Here is a 15,248-nt window from a genome sequence, read left to right as displayed (position 1 = left end):
TGAGCCCTGCTTTGGGGTGGTGCCTGCCAGCAGGCATAGCAAGGACCCCGTGGCAGCTGCGGCCCAGGGTAGGTGGGAGCTGGAGCCTGTCTGCGCTCTGTGGATGTGCCTGGCACCATCTCTGGCGGCTGGAGCACCCTTTGCCTCACCAAGAGCCAGGCCACCCCATGGTCCCGTCTCCACCGAATTTACCACCATGAAGAGGCCGCGTCATAGCACGGTCTTTCCGTGATCCCTCAAGGTGATGGCAGAGTCAGGGAGGAGCCCTGGAGTTGGAGTCTGTCCTGACAGGACAGTGACTCACCCTGTGTGCTTGAACAGCCACATCCCGCACTCTGAGCCTCAGTTTCCTCACCTGTAAGATGCGAGGCTCTGCGGAGGCACAAACACCCGCCCCCTAGTTCTGCTGTGCGCTGCTGCCCCCTCAGGTGAGGAGGAAACAGTGGCCGCGAAGACCAAGGAAGCTGGGGGGAAAAGAGTGTGTGATCAGAAGCCAATGGCCAGAGACCCAAATCTATGGCAATGCTCAGGGCATCTGGACATTTTAAAATGTTCAATTCCCGAACGTCCCTGCAGGGGACAGCTGATGTCAGAGACAGGCTCAGCAGATAGATGCATCGATGGACTTTATTGATGTTAACACGGCGGCCACATTGTGCCTGGAGTTTAGCAGGGCGTGAGAGTGAGCAGGACATCTTCTCTGACGGTATCTTTGCTGCAGAAGCTGTACCTGTGGAGAAAAACGAATCCTATTTAAGTGTTGGACCTCCTTACTTGGTGATTGGTGTTGCTCAGCAAAGGAATTTGCTGATTTGCAATTCCCAACCCATGGGGTCACAGCTTCAACCAATTACTGGAGAACTGATGGCCTCCAGGTCTGCCAGTATGACAGGCAGCTGAGCCCTAGTACAGGCCAGCTGTCACTCAGAAGTGGCCCTGGTCTCTAGATCCTCTGTGTGACATGGCACGTGCAGACCCTTCATAAACACTGGTCAACAGATGGGCTCACTCTCAGCTCAGCCACTCCGGGGACCTCACTGCACAGTGCAGTAGCTACAATATCCTGAGCCCCTACTAGCTGCAGGCAATGACCCTAACTGGTATTATTAAGAGTCTTATGTTACAGGGGAGGAAACTGAGGCACAGAGGACTCTCCCTTAACAAGTGGAAGAAGCAAGAAGCAAATATCTGATACCACAGCCCACATGTTCCATGACCTTGTCTTCCAGACATGCCCTTCCCCCCAGGGCTCTCTCCTCCCCGCCTTCCAGAGGTGACCTGGGGCTGGTTTCTTGAGCCTCTGAGCATTGGTCTCCATTTATAGACGAGGGCATTGTTCCCAGAGAAGCCCATGTCAATAATGCAACACCTCATGACAATAAATGTAAAGCAACTTCAAGGTCATAAGAACAACACAGACCTAAGTGGCTGTTATCACGGCTCTTCCAAGAACCACGAGCTTCTCCCAGGCCTCACTCAGCCTCTTGGAGCCCCGAAGCCTTTGTCCAGTTTCCTTCCTCCTCACCTGCTTTCAACACTGTTGCATTTCATTTGTCTTCCTGTCCCCTCAGATCGTTTTCCCTGGTTCCCTGCACCTTGAAGCCCGCCAGCAGCAGGCTGGCCTCTGCGTGCCCCTCACACACTGAGCCCATTGTCCCTGCTGGTGCCCTTCCCAGTGGAACTTCCTCAGCCCAAGAGAAGCCTCGTGGCCCTTTCCTGCAGTGGCTGCCTCCCTGGGCCCTCTGCTTTCTCCTCGGCCACTCTCTTTGGGACCCTCATCGTGAGGTTTTCATTCTGTCATTTGACCTTTCACGTGAACCATGAGTCTAATTTCTCTCAGTAGCTACATGGTAAATGCCTTGTGAGCAGGCACTCTCTGCCTCCCCAACTGTTTGCTAGGCATACAGTAGGTGCTTAATGAAGTCAGAGAGGAAGGAAGGAAGGGGGGTGGATGAAGATGGGGGAGTCACACTTCTTTTAATACCGTGTTATAGGAGGGAATTTAATCAGCATGTTTCTTGGTAGGACTTGAAAACCCAACGAAGTGACTAAAATAATCTGAGGGGGATCTGAAAAGAGGTTGGAACAAAATTTTGATTTTCATTAGCCTCCTAAGGAAGATGATGATGATTTTAAAAATTGTTACTTACTGGCTGTTTTCATAACAGCAAAATTATTTGAATAGTTGGACAAGTTCAGCTTTTTTACTTCCCAAAGTGTCCCTGTGAGCCAGGGAGGACAGAGGAGCTGGCCCAGCAGGCGGTCGCACTGCAGGAGGTCCCTCAGAGCTACAGGTCAGCACCCAGGAGGCCAGGAGGGGGCCGTGGGGGTGGGGAGGGGTCATATCCTCTGTACCCCCACCGATAGTGCTGAGAATACCCGATAAAGGGCACCCAGTGGAACTGTTCTGCGTCTCCTTTCAGCTATTTGTTGGCTTGGGCAAATAGGGCCCCAGATGGGTACATTTTCTTGACTCTTTTGACGGAACCATAACTTGACCTTCTGGGATGAGTTTTTCTTACAAACAAGAATTCCTGCAAACACCCTTAGGCACAAGCCGGCAAAGATACATACACTGTCTTCTCGTCTCCCTTTTGCACGGTGATCTTGGATGCACCCACTTTGGGGAGGGTTGGGTTTATCACATTGTTGTTCCAAAGGAACTTGACTTTCTGAATTGTTCCAACATCCAGCTCTGCATCAAACTCATTGGAATGGGTGGAGCCTGGTTTGATAATTCCCCTTGAAACAGAAATAGGAACATTTTCATCCCTAGAAACAACTTCCGATGACCAGATAAGGCCCTGCTACTCCTTTCTGCTCTGAACTAATGAGATTTTTTTTCCAAATTAATTTCCAAATAAAGGATGGAGAAATGGAAAAGCCAGAAATATAACTAATATTTAAATATCTGTTACTCAAACTCGAGTTCATTTCTCTACAAAACTTTCTTATAGAAAATTATATAATTCCCTCATATTATTTTTTCTGGAAGAGTTATTTGTATAATAACACATTATTCACATGGTTTAACATAACAAGCACATGTTACTATGCAAATTATAAAACATGATGTCTAGGTAGTAATTAAATTTATTTTTAAAATATATGATCTATGGAATGAGAAATAATGAAATACCTGGATTTACAATGGAGAAAAGAAAAGCTGTTAGCGGAACTCTGAAATTAACTTCAGCACATAAAGAATTTACAATCCATTGCTAGATAAAGGAATGATGAGCCTTTAAATGCACGGATTGAAGGCTGTGTATGTCATCAAATGAGCTGTGATGCTAAAATAGGACATTTACCTAAAGATGTCAAATTGGTGAGTATTTCCCTTATTTCCAAACAAAGCAATTTTGACCTCACCGGTGGCCATTCTCCCAGACATTGTGACGGACACCCCGTATCTCCAGCCTGTGCAGGAGAGGGAAAAGAGCTAGGTTTATTCATGCACCAAATGCTCAACCTACATCTTAGATCCCCATCCCTGTCCCATACAGTGAGGCAGCCAAGGATAGGATATTCTACATGTTCCTCTACAACTCAAACTAGGCCATGAGGGGAAATACATGTTTAGCAGATCCTCCTCCAGACCAGCACCGTCCAATAAAGGAGCCACCGACCGTCTGTGGCTGCTTAAGTGTAAATCCAAGTGAAATAAAATAAACAATTGAGTTCTGCGGTTTCACCAGCCACATTCTGAGTGCTGAGTTGTCACATGGGGTTAATGACGGCTGATTGGATAGTACAGACATTTCTACCATTGCAGAAAGTTCTTTGGGAGCGTTCTGCTCTAGAACGGTTGGACAATGAGCTAAGGTAAAAAGAGACAGAACAGGGGCTTGTCCCCTCCCTTGGAAATCTAGCTCAGGAGTGCAGTCCTGTGAGCCTCCCAAGGTCAGGGTCTGTGTCTTATCTCTGCATCCCAGGTCCCGAGCCGTGTCCAGCATGGAGTGGGGCTCAGTTGTCACCCAGATTTGTACCTGAGGTGCTGTCTTAGTGCCTACAAGCACACATACATGCACATAAAATACATACATATAGTCACACAGTAACATGCACATACTTATATACATACACACCCACACATATACATACATGTACACACACATCACACATCCTTTGTATAAACACACACACACACACACACACACACACACACACACACCTCCTTTGCTTAATCCCTACTTGTTCTTCACATCCTCAGAGGAGTTGTCCCTGCCTCTCCCTCTGGTCGGGCCCAGGTCCTCTGTCACACAAGGTCACAGCAGCAGGCCCGACACACTCGCTGCTGCTGGCTTGGTCTCTGCCTTCTCTGCCACATTGTACATTCCATGCGGAGCACGCCTTGTCCCCTGAACCCCTAGTGTCTAGCATCGTCTGTGGTCCGTACATAAACGTTGGTTGGGGGGTTAACCTATGGTTTTTGAATGTTTACTTTGTTGTTAAAATATGGGCAAGTATTTCATGTATCACTACCTCAGTGGAAGGATTGATAAAAATTCATATAGTGATGGAAATGCTCCATATCTTAATTGTGGAGGTGGTTACAAGACTCATTGTCAAAACTCATTGAATTATGCACTAAAAAAAAGTAAATATTGCTGAATAAAGGTTAAGCCTCCATAAACTTGACTTGACTACATAAGACATGTATTATATTCATATATTTATACAATATAGTCTGTTATTCATAGTGAAATATCTTAGGGAACCATCAAGGGCAGCGTAGCACAAAGGGACCTGAGCACGCCCTGTTTGTACCCGATGACCTAGTCCATCCAACAGATTCTTGAGAGAAATCACCCCTCTTGATTCCTGCCCCCCCTCCACCAAAGGGACAGCCTCTGGGCACCAGGTGCATGTGGATCAGGGGTGGGGAGGGGAACGGGGAGATTGGAGCTGGGCTTCTTAAGGGGCTCAGCCCAGCCCAGCAAAGAGCTGGTACCAAATAAATGCTTTTTGAGTGAATATAAGAACAGCTGCACGTGACACAGTCTTAGGGGTGAAGGGGGTCAAGTGCATGGTGATGGAAGATGTGCCTGTCGATGGTGTGCACACAATGCAATATAGACATCATGTATCATAGAATTGTACAATTGTACACTTGAAACCTATATAATCTTATTAACCGATATCACCCCAATAAACTTAATTTAAAAACATGAAAAGAAAAAAAAAATAAAAGGGACCATGAACTATGGAGCAGTAAAAATTCAGGGTTGATGGCTACAGCCACATGTAAATTGCTATTATCCCATTAGTTATATTATTTGCGTCTACTCAGTTCATGTCATAGAAACACAATGGAAGGAATGCAGACGGTTTCTAAATCCCCAGTTGAGTCTTAAATGGGATGGTTTGGGGGTGGGGGGATGTGTCCTTTTTCTAAGATAATAAAAATGTGTTCATAAATATTTCAGGTCAGAGACAAGCCCTTCATTTATAAGAAACTAAACTTTCTTGACCTGGAAGGGAAAGTCTAAGTGCAACTTACGGGCAAAATCGCTGGAATCGCCTGTGTTCAGGAAGAACTTCTGCTCCTCACTTGTCTTGCCGGCAAATCTGTCAGCATAGTGGCCCATCTGCGGGCACCCTTCGTCTGGACAGGGGAAGCACTTGTTCTAATGAGAAGAGAGAGAGGGAGTGAATTTGTCTCTTTAAGATCCACATGTCGGGGGAACGATTTTCCCACAGTCTGAGCTTCTCTATTGGTAACTGTAAGCGGGACAAGAGGGTCTCTAAATCACCTTCCCGAGCCTGGTGTACATTACACTGGAATTGCTTGGGGAGCTTTAGAAAATCTTGATGCCCATATTTAGAAAATACTGGGCCCCAGATTAGATCAATTATACCTTCTATCAAGTGATGTGCCAGTGAATGATTAACAGCTGACTCTGGGACAAGAAAATCCCTGATTGTAGAGTTTACCAATTTCCATGATGTGAAGACTCTGACTATGGCCATTTTCAGGCTACCAACATGATGTCACTGGAAGTGGAGTTGGGAAGAGTGGCTCCCACTGGCTCTCATGAGCCAGAACAGGCAGGCTCCAGAGTGCCACTCCCTCCATCTCTCCCCTTGTTGCCACTGCACAGGCATGAAATCCAGCCTGGCATGTGAACCCCAGCATCACCTTTCCTTCTTTCTGGTATCTGAGTTCATCTCTCATACATTCTTCTATTCTCCCTCTGCCCTGGCCAGACACGTGCACTCCTTCCCTTCCTTCAAAACCCAGTGAGTTTACTAGCCAGATTCAAACACTGCCTCCTGCAGGAAGTCTTCCTAGGTTATTAAATCAATTGCTCTTTTCTCTGCTTTCCCAAAGTCTTCCTCATCCACATGACTCATCTAGAATTCTAGCCACTGCCTGCCTAAGGTTTTGTTTCCCTCCACCCCATAGGACCATGCAACTCTGAGAGGCCATGTAGAACAAGGAGTGGGTGGGCAGAAAAAGGTGAGCAGGTACTGCAAATTCTAAACACAGGCAGGAAACAGTCCCACAGTGGGGTTCTGAGTAGGACAATAGCTTACAGTCTTAAAGGCCTTGTAGGAAGCGCATGGGTATGCAGTGAAGCCATCAGGATGGAGGATGCTGTCTGAGTAATACTTGTAGCTTCTCAGGTGATTGCAAGCCACGAAGTCCCTGGTTCCTGGAGGAAAAAAAATGAAGAAGGCTACACAGGTAGTCATGGAGCTGTGACAACCTCTCGCCTCTTCAAGTGGGATGTTTGCAAAGGAGGACTGCATTTAAGGTAAGTCCAAAATCCAGCCACATTGGTGTCGTTAACATATAGAACGGGCAATGTTCTGGGAACTTTACATATATTGCCCATGTTATCCATCACTAATTACATACCAAATTATGTACCATCCCATCCCTAATTATATGGGGATCTGTAGATTACAGACTCAGATTTCAGATTACAGCTAGTAAATGGCAAAGCTGGGAATCAAACCCAGCCCGTCTAGTGCGTGAATCCATGCCTCTACCCTCTGCCATCCTGTGTTCCAGGCACCAAGCTGGAAGTCTTTGAAGACACAACCAGATCTGACACTGACTTCCTAGGCATGACAAAACCAGGGTGACAATACTCTCATGCAAATAAAAAGGGGGGTTGAGCAGTTTTAGGTGGCTTAATATGAGCATCCCTGTCACTCTGAATGCATCTCGCTTCTACCTTGGCTCCCATAACTCCTGCCAAGTGACAGATTCATACCTTCCAGACCTGGGCTGAACTTGCTTGGCCATGATGGATGAAGAGTTTTGGCCACCCTGTCCATGCAAATCCTCATAAGGCTATAAAAAACCATCCCACAACTCTTGTCCTTAATGTTTGCTCCAATAGCATCCAGACTTGCCAAGCCACTTTGACTGAGTTCAATAAAAATCTTTACTCTGCAGATTTGGTCATATCACGAAGGGCTTTGACCATTATGGTGGTCAATGATGAGTCTGGCTAGAAAAATTCAGCTGTCCGTTGTACTTTTAACATTATCCAACACAGAGGCAGAGCTGTGTCTGAAGGATGCCCTTTATTCCAGGTGCGCTTGATCAATGATAAGGACCAGCCACCCTGAAGAGCACCGCCTTGGCTCAAACATTCCTTAAGTGTGATTTCTTCTCGACCCAACACTGAGGAATGGTGACTCTCATTGTGCAGGTGGTTGGCCATGGACATGACTGGGAATATTCCTGTTTTGGCTACTGAAATGATGCCCGTTGCGTCAGCTGGAAGCATATCACTGACTCCCACTGGAGAAATTGGCAGAAAAATTCTTAAGAGTCCGGATGTTTACTTTTATGGTTTTTCTTACTTTGTTTTGTGTATCTACCAATTTATTGTCGGAGTTGCAGCTTTGAGCAACCGTTTGGTAACTCTTCGTTGCTTGTACACTCCAGGACAGCAGAACAATGTTGTAAGGAAGTACAAAATCAGTAGAGCTCAGATATAATGAATAGTATATAGCTATGATTTTCAGAAATAAGGCCTAGGAGGGGGGATTGTATATTTTGAAAGAACAGGTTGTTTTTATTTCTTAAGATTTGCTACAGGGAAGGCGCTGCTCAGCCCAGGGAGGCGATGCCCCTCCCCACTCTGGCTTTACCTGACCAGATGCCGTCCAGGTCCACAATCTGCGACAAGGCATTCTTCTTGCATCCCGGCATCTCTTCTCCTCCATTAGGGAAGAAGTCAAGGTGACCTACCAGCTGGCTCGTTCCAAAACCTGAAATGTTTGGAACAGCAGTGAGCTTCTTACGGTGCTAGGCTCTCCTGGGTAAAACCCAATTGCGCATGCTCACGGCTGGAGCATCACTGGCCTCACCCAGGGATGGGATCAAAGGAGCTGCATCCGTGTGAATCACATCCACAAAGGCAGCATCAGAGGGATCAAGTCGAACCTCTTCAGCAGTACCCTGGAAACTTGCTTCTACGGGGTCCAACCCTACGAGAGAGAGACATGGGTAGTGCTGCAGAGAATGAACCTGGCTGGGTGTGCCGGCAGGACCAAGGTGTGCAGTTGTTCAGGCTGTGCTCTAACGAAAGGGCTGCCATAACCTGGAGGTGTCCGGTGCTGGGACCCTGGGTATCGAATATGAGAACACAGAGTCTCAGTGCTGCTCTAGCGGCATGGATAGGGAAGGGCAGATGAAAAGAAATTCAGATTGTTTTTGGAGCAAAGATTTTTTTCTACATCAGAGACTCTCATTTACTTATGTTTCTTTCTTTTTCAACCTTCTTTTCACTTCCCAAATTTGAAGAAAAAAGGGACAAAGCAGTATGGTATTATAGATAAGAACAAGATTCCGGGACTGGGTTGCCTGGCTCCAAAGCCCTACTCAGCTACTTCCTAGGCAAGTTGCATGACTGTGGGTGAATCATTTGGCCTTTACTGTGCCTCTGTTTTCCCATCTATAAAATGGGGTTAATAATGGTATTTATTTTATATGGTTGTTATACGATTAAATGAGTTAATATACATAGCATTCAGCACAGTGCCTGGCACATCATCATGGGTGGATTAGTAAAATATTAATTGTCATTATTTCCTCCTGACTACATTTCCTTCTTAGAAGGGCTCCTGGGTTTGTCAATAGTTCTTTGAAGGTTTGGTCAGAGCAACCAAGAAGTCATGAACATAACTGTCTACTAAGTATAAAAGGGAGAGTTCTTATAAAGGTAGACTTGTTTGTGCCAAGTGACAACACTGGGCTGGAATCTTGGTTCCGCCACTAATCAGTGATGTGACCTTGGACCAGCTACTCACTTTCTCAAGGCTGTTCCTTTGGTTCTAGGATTAAATGAGAAAATGTAAAGCACATTGTGCAGTATCTGGGATAATTAGACACTTCAGTTATGCTTCCTGAAGCAAATATGTGAGCATTCTATTATTATTATATTATACAGATATACTTTGTTGCTCTTGTTACAATGTAAAGGCCTTGCTTGGGCCAACAGGATGCTTTTTAGTCATGATCGTGACTGGGTTTCTTCTACCAGGCGAGGCAATGGAAACATACATTTCATATTCTGTTCCGCCCTTGATGTCGAAGAGCAGGGGGACAAGAAATGACATGCAGTAGGGATCCTTCTTAATTATGTTTGCTCATGTTCATACCAGCCTTACTCTGCATTTTCCTGGGTACCCAGTCCTGCTGAGCAACCCACACTGCCAGAAAACTTGGATCTAGACAGAAGAGATAGGGACAGAGGCAGAAGAAGCAAAGAGACGAAAAAAAGGAATGAAGCTGTCACCCCTTGGCCACAGAGCTGGGTTTCTGGGGACCTCCCGAAATGCTCTCTGCAGGCTCCAGCCACCTGTGCCGTGGCCCAGGGGTGACAGTCTCCTTTGGGCCGGTTCTGAGCTAGGCTTCAGTCTGGTACCGCGTTGTGGGGTTACTGGGCTCAGAACCCAGCACCCTACCCCTTAGGCCTCACCTGTAATCCTGCCAAGGCCTGGAGTCCTGCTCCCTGCTTCTCCAGCCACATGGGCTCCCAGGCTGTGGCCAATGAGGTGAACTTGGGAAGCTGAGTAGCTGTAGTGTGTCTGCAGAGGAAAGGTGGTATTTTTAGGACATTTCTGTGCTGTGGTTTTTGTGACATGCAGACCTGATACTGTTACTCCTCTGCTGAGACCTTCCATGGCTTCCCCTCCCCTTAGAATCAAGCCCGAGTTCAGTACCAGGTCCTCGAAGCTTTCCTGGCTCATAATGTATTTTAATAGACTTTTATCTAGCAAATCCTCTGGGGACCTTTCTGGCCCTCAAATAGGTCATATTCTTTGATCTCTGGGCCTCGTTTGGAATTCTCTTCCTGTGGTTGTACATCTCCCTGGCTACTGGCCCAGCTCACATCAGCCCCACTCCCACCCCACCCCATCTGGATCAGTCCCACCCACTCACATGCTTCCATAAAGGCCTAAACTCTCCCCATCAGAATCCTGACCACGCTCTATTGGCAATCCTCCCTGTAAGCTCCTCCAGGTCCTGGCACCTCCTCCTTCCTCTTTACCTCCTAGTGCAGCTTCTGACCCTGTACCCCCCAAAATAGTGGATGAACCAACAAATAGCATAGAGGTACGACGTGTTGGCACATAGCGGTCTCGCCGGTGCTCACCTACATATACTCATGTATGGGTCTCCAGTGCCTCTAGAGCAAACACCCTGGGTTTTGATTTCTGCAGGGTTGCAGAAGTCGCTAGAACCAATTGGTTCTTTGATAGACCCTTTGAATTTAAGACAGAAATGGCTGGGACCTTTATCTGGGAGACAAAAGAGTCACCAACAATTAGTGACTGAACTGAAAGAATTAAAGACTTAAAGAATTAGTGAAAAAGGAAGGGCAGAGCAGGAAGAAATAGCTGAATGGGTTGTTCCAGAAGAGATTTTCTAACATCAACAGCACCCACGACAGCAGGCCAGCCGATCCCGTACACGCCAATTGTGCACACTGTCCTTTGGCTACATTGGCCTTCCTTGGCGACGCTACGTTCTCCCCCAAACAGCGTCTACGTGGCATAGTGGGGACCCTGGGAACTGGATGCTTTGGGACCCAAAGACAACTCTTAGATTCACCTGCTCTATGATTTTGGGGGGCAAACTAGTTAAGCTTTCTGGCCTCAGTTTTCTTCTCTGTCAATTGAAGGTGATAATAAAAGGCCCTACTTTCTTTTTTTAAAAAATTAATTAATTAATTTGTTTGTTTGTTTTTTAATTTATTTATTTTTAGAGAGAGGGGAAAGGAGAAAGAGAGGGAGAGAAACATCACTGTGTGGTTGCCTCTTACTCACGCCCCCAACTGGGGACCTGATGTGCAACCTAGTCATGTGCCCTGACTGGGAATCGAACCAGTGACACTTGGCTCGCAGGCTGGCGCTCAATCCACTGAGACACAGCAGCCAGGGTGCCCTTACTTTTTAAGTGTTAGTGCTGACTGTTCACTTCCAAGGTGTGTCATTACTAAGGCGAAATTCAGAGTTTTAGAAGGAAGACTCTCGGAGAAATATCAGTTCTTTCTAGCTCTTATTTAAATATATAATCCAGAGGCGTCTTTACCCAACCAAGACCCTGGGGCCCCGCCTGCCTCCTTGGCAGCCCAGCCGCCCAGCTGTCCACTCACCGAGAGCAAATCTATCATCTGGGCCACCTGGGCGCCCACCACGCGCACGTTGCTCACAGCCTGGCTATAGGTGGTTTGGGAGCCTCTCTTCCAGTCCACGCAGATGCAGTTCACCTCCTCCACCTTGAACATGTTCTGGGGATGGAAAGACATCAGGGGTTATCACGAGGGCACGTGAAACTCCAGCCAGCCAGGGCTCAGAAACGGTCGCTGACAGTTACTGCTGGCCGCATTCCTGTCCTGTCCTCGCTGGGGCACTGAGATCCACTGGACTTTAGGGACGCCTGTTGTCAGTTAAGAGTCACCCCCCACCCCCTCCAGGGTGCATGCAAACAGATTCCCTCTCTGGCTCGTACATGAACGAAAAGCTGGTTGCTCTCTGGTTCTCTCTGACCAAATTCAATAAGGTTGAACCGCAGCATTCAAGGAGCCCCATTTTGAAAAGGAAAAGCCTCAAGCGCAATCTCTGGGGCCCAGTGTCTAAAGGACCTTGTGGGTTTGACTGCTAGTGGTCCTTTCAGCTGCTCAGCAACGCTGCTGCCAATGACCGGCTTGCCTTCAGCCCAGCCTGCTGGGCATCGACTAAGTTTGAAAGGATAGGGAAGCATTGCTGTTTTTAGAGCCAGAAAAGCATAGAGCTTCGTGGAGAAAACACGCACTGCAGGTATTCGAAAAATAGAACTGCACTGATTTAAAAGAGATTGAAGAATTCTACCAGGAAAACGTCTTCCTGGATGTTAAAGGAACTGATAGAACCTTAGTAGTCTGTCCAGGAGTTACGCATGCCAACTTGAATTTAAGATGGGACTACAAACGTAAAAACAACTCAGAATCTTCTTTTCCTATGCTCTTTTCAAAAATGATTTAAAATGTAATGATTTTAATAGTAATTCAACAAGTATATGCAGCATACATATACTTGCAATACCTAGAAAATTTACATAAACTTTGTTTTTTTAAATTTATTTTTCTTTTCAGTTACAGTTCACATTCAATACTGTTTTGTATTCGTTTCAGAGGTACAGCACAGTGGCCAGTCATATACTTTACAAAGTATTTCCCCTGACATACCCACTATCCACCTGGCACCATACATAGTTATAAAAATATTATTGACTATATATCCCATGATGTGCTGTGCTGGAAGCAGCCTAAGTGCCCATTTGCAGATGAGTGGGTTAAAAAACCGTGGTACATTTACACAATGGAATACTATGCAGCAGAAAGAAAGAAGGAACTCCTACCATTTGCGACAACATGGATGGAACTGGAGAGAATTATGCTTAGTGAAATAAGCCAGGCGGCGAAAGACAAATACCATGTGATCTCACCTAATACAGAATCTTTTCATGTATCTACTATTTTGTGTGATCACATACACAAGAATACCAAGAGGTAGTTCCTCAGGACTTCTATAAGCAACCAGGAAGAACCTCTTACAACCTGGAAAATGTGCGGTACAAACTATGTCTTACACTTTATACATAAAAATGCTTATTACTGGTGAGAGAGAGAGAGCTGTCAAGAATTAAATGCTGGTAATCCAAGGCCAAGGGCAGAATGACTTTAATTTTCTGGGTTTGTGACTTTTCCTGTTGCCGTTATAGGTCAGAGTTATTAATACATGTGCTGGGGTAAATTCTTAGGTGTCAAAAAGTAGATTAAACTAGTGTACACATAAAAAGAAAGAATAATGGTATATTCTATATGTATTTGTGTGTGCTTGTCTTTTGTCTGTTCTTCTGACCAAAAGGTGCTATATTTTATATTACATACAATTCTGTCACTTTTTATGTGGCCTTTTAAGTCACCCAATCTCAGCTCTCCATTCCCACATAAGTGGTCATAGCCACACACCCCTGACTCTCAGGGATGAGGGGAATATTGGAACAGAAAGAACCTAATTCCTCCTTTACAGGAATAGCAAGTATGTACCCTCACTGGAAATGGAAGAAGAGAACACTTAACCTTGATTTAAGCAGCATGAGGAAGCGCTTGTTCACGTAGCAAATGTCATTGTTTCGGGCTACAAATGCAGTTCAGTAACGTGGAAAGGGATTCTAACTTTTGTAAAAGAGAGGCATGTGTTTGTATTTTGAGCTCATTTACTGAGATTGCTTAAAGGGGGGCGGGGACAGTACAGGACTCAGTGGCAGCAGTGACAGAGCAGGCCACAGGGACCAGGGCAGCCCCTACCTTGCACATGTCCAGCACCCATTTCTCATCGGCCTTGTCTATGAAGCCGTGGATGATGAACCGCGTCTTCCTGTCTGTTTGAAAATTTGATGCCTCAATCGTTGATGGGTCAGAGAGAAGAAGATTCTGTAACAAATGCAGAGAGAGCACATATTTCTGCAGCCCCACCACTCAGGACTATCCCATTACCTCTCTTTTTCATTTTTCTAGTTGTTCCAATGCAGCAAAAGCCACCCCTTCCATGAAGCCCTCCATGATCTCCCTTTCCCAGCCTCACCTTCTCGTGTCGGGAATCACTGCCTCCACTGTGTCTGGATCACGGCTAAAGGTCTTACCTTTCCGAGGGTTCTTTGGAAAGCTTGTTGCCCCAAACCAGAATCCCATAACCAGCTAGAGGTTCTGGCAAATATGAGCCATTCAGTCATTCAAGCCAATTTTTACTGAAGACCTACTCTGTCCAGGCCTTGGAGTGCAGCTGAAGGAGTGCGGTGGGTAGAGTAAGAGGGAGGAGGTGGGTACAGAAAAAAGAAACTCCTGGCCTGAGGGGTGGGCACAGTCGCGCACCTGCTTCCAAGGATGTTAACGTGACCCAGGTCTCACCTGGAAGGTGTCTGGGTTCTCGTTGGTGTAGAGCAGGAAGCGGGTGCCGATCTTCTCAGGGCTCCAGGGGAGGACTTTCAGGGGCCGGATTACAGTCCCACCCCAGGGCTCAGAGTCTGAAAAGCAGCCGAGCTGACCATAGCAAATTTCTTTTCCTGTAGAGAAAGGATGACCTGCTCAGGATGAGCGCTTGAGCTGGGACATGGGACATCACTGCCGCTCAGGCCTGTTCCCTCCCTGGCCTGGGGACAGTCTGTAGACCTTGTGGACACCCATATTTTCTTGCCCCCAATGTCCGCCTTCTGGTCTGGAACCAGCCCCATTGAGTCCCATGGAGATACTACCCTCAAAACTTCAAAGTTCTGTGTCCCATCTAGCTCTTCAGATATGTTTTTGGAAGAATGTGAAAAGGGGCACTGATAAGTCAATGTGTTAACGCAGGCGGGTGTTTAATGCTTTACCTAGAAAAGTCCGGCCCAGGGTACCCGAGGCCTGAAGGCAGGATGCTGGGAAGAGGCTGGGAAGTAGGTCCCCCTCAACAGCCCCTGCTCCCAGCCAGAGTGTCCCCCCCGCCCTGATCCGCCTCTCTCTGGAACCGAACTTGTCCCAAGGTGCTGGAAGCCCCATTACATCTCAGGTTTCCTGTGGCTGGTGCTGAGATGTTGGGTTTCAGCTCTTCCGAGGGGCAGGTGTGCTGTTTCTCACCTCTGACTGCTCCCAGCAGGAAAAGCGCGATTGTCCAGATGCTCACCATCTACAACAAATTCACAGTTTCAGCCTCATCAAGTCTCACCAGAGCAATGAGCAGACTCACGGGAATTCAAG

At 46.7% G+C, this 15,248-nt stretch overlaps 1 protein-coding gene across 1 annotated transcript; it reads right to left on the bottom strand.

Moving 5' to 3' along the window:
- Positions 1 to 609: 609 nt before the first annotated feature.
- PNLIPRP1 (pancreatic lipase related protein 1) lies at positions 610 to 15,208 on the bottom strand. The gene is made up of 12 exons (XM_090278660.1): positions 15,129 to 15,208; positions 14,424 to 14,578; positions 13,824 to 13,949; positions 11,628 to 11,762; positions 9,948 to 10,056; positions 8,335 to 8,454; positions 8,116 to 8,235; positions 6,541 to 6,659; positions 5,504 to 5,630; positions 3,312 to 3,420; positions 2,575 to 2,742; positions 610 to 730 (listed from the first exon to the last, which is right to left on the bottom strand). The coding sequence occupies exons 1-12, from the start codon at positions 15,175 to 15,177 to the stop codon at positions 667 to 669; spliced, it is 1,401 nt and encodes a 466-aa protein (XP_090134786.1). The 5' UTR covers positions 15,178 to 15,208; the 3' UTR covers positions 610 to 666.
- Between the last annotated feature and the right edge of the window lie 40 nt (positions 15,209 to 15,248).

The sequence above is a fragment of the Furipterus horrens genome, unplaced genomic scaffold (genome assembly GCF_987537825.1).
Source record: "Furipterus horrens unplaced genomic scaffold, mFurHor1.1.pri manual_scaffold_5, whole genome shotgun sequence".
Lineage (NCBI taxonomy): Eukaryota > Metazoa > Chordata > Mammalia > Chiroptera > Furipteridae > Furipterus > Furipterus horrens.
Note: the sequence above shows the minus strand (reverse complement) of the source record. Positions and strands in the feature narration are given on the sequence as shown.

Bases quoted from the DNA above. Each gene is read 5' to 3' on its own strand.
- PNLIPRP1 (XM_090278660.1), bottom strand. From the start codon at position 15,177: ATGGTGAGCATCTGGACAATCGCGCTTTTCCTGCTGGGAGCAGTCAGA. The intron at 8,455-9,947 runs GTGAGGCCTAAG...TCTCTCTCGTAG, and splicing joins AGGCCTTGGCAGGATTACAG to GGTTGGACCCCGTAGAAGCA. The intron at 2,743-3,311 runs GTAAATGTCCTA...TTCTGTTTCAAG, and splicing joins CACCAATTTGACATCTTTAG to GGGAATTATCAAACCAGGCT.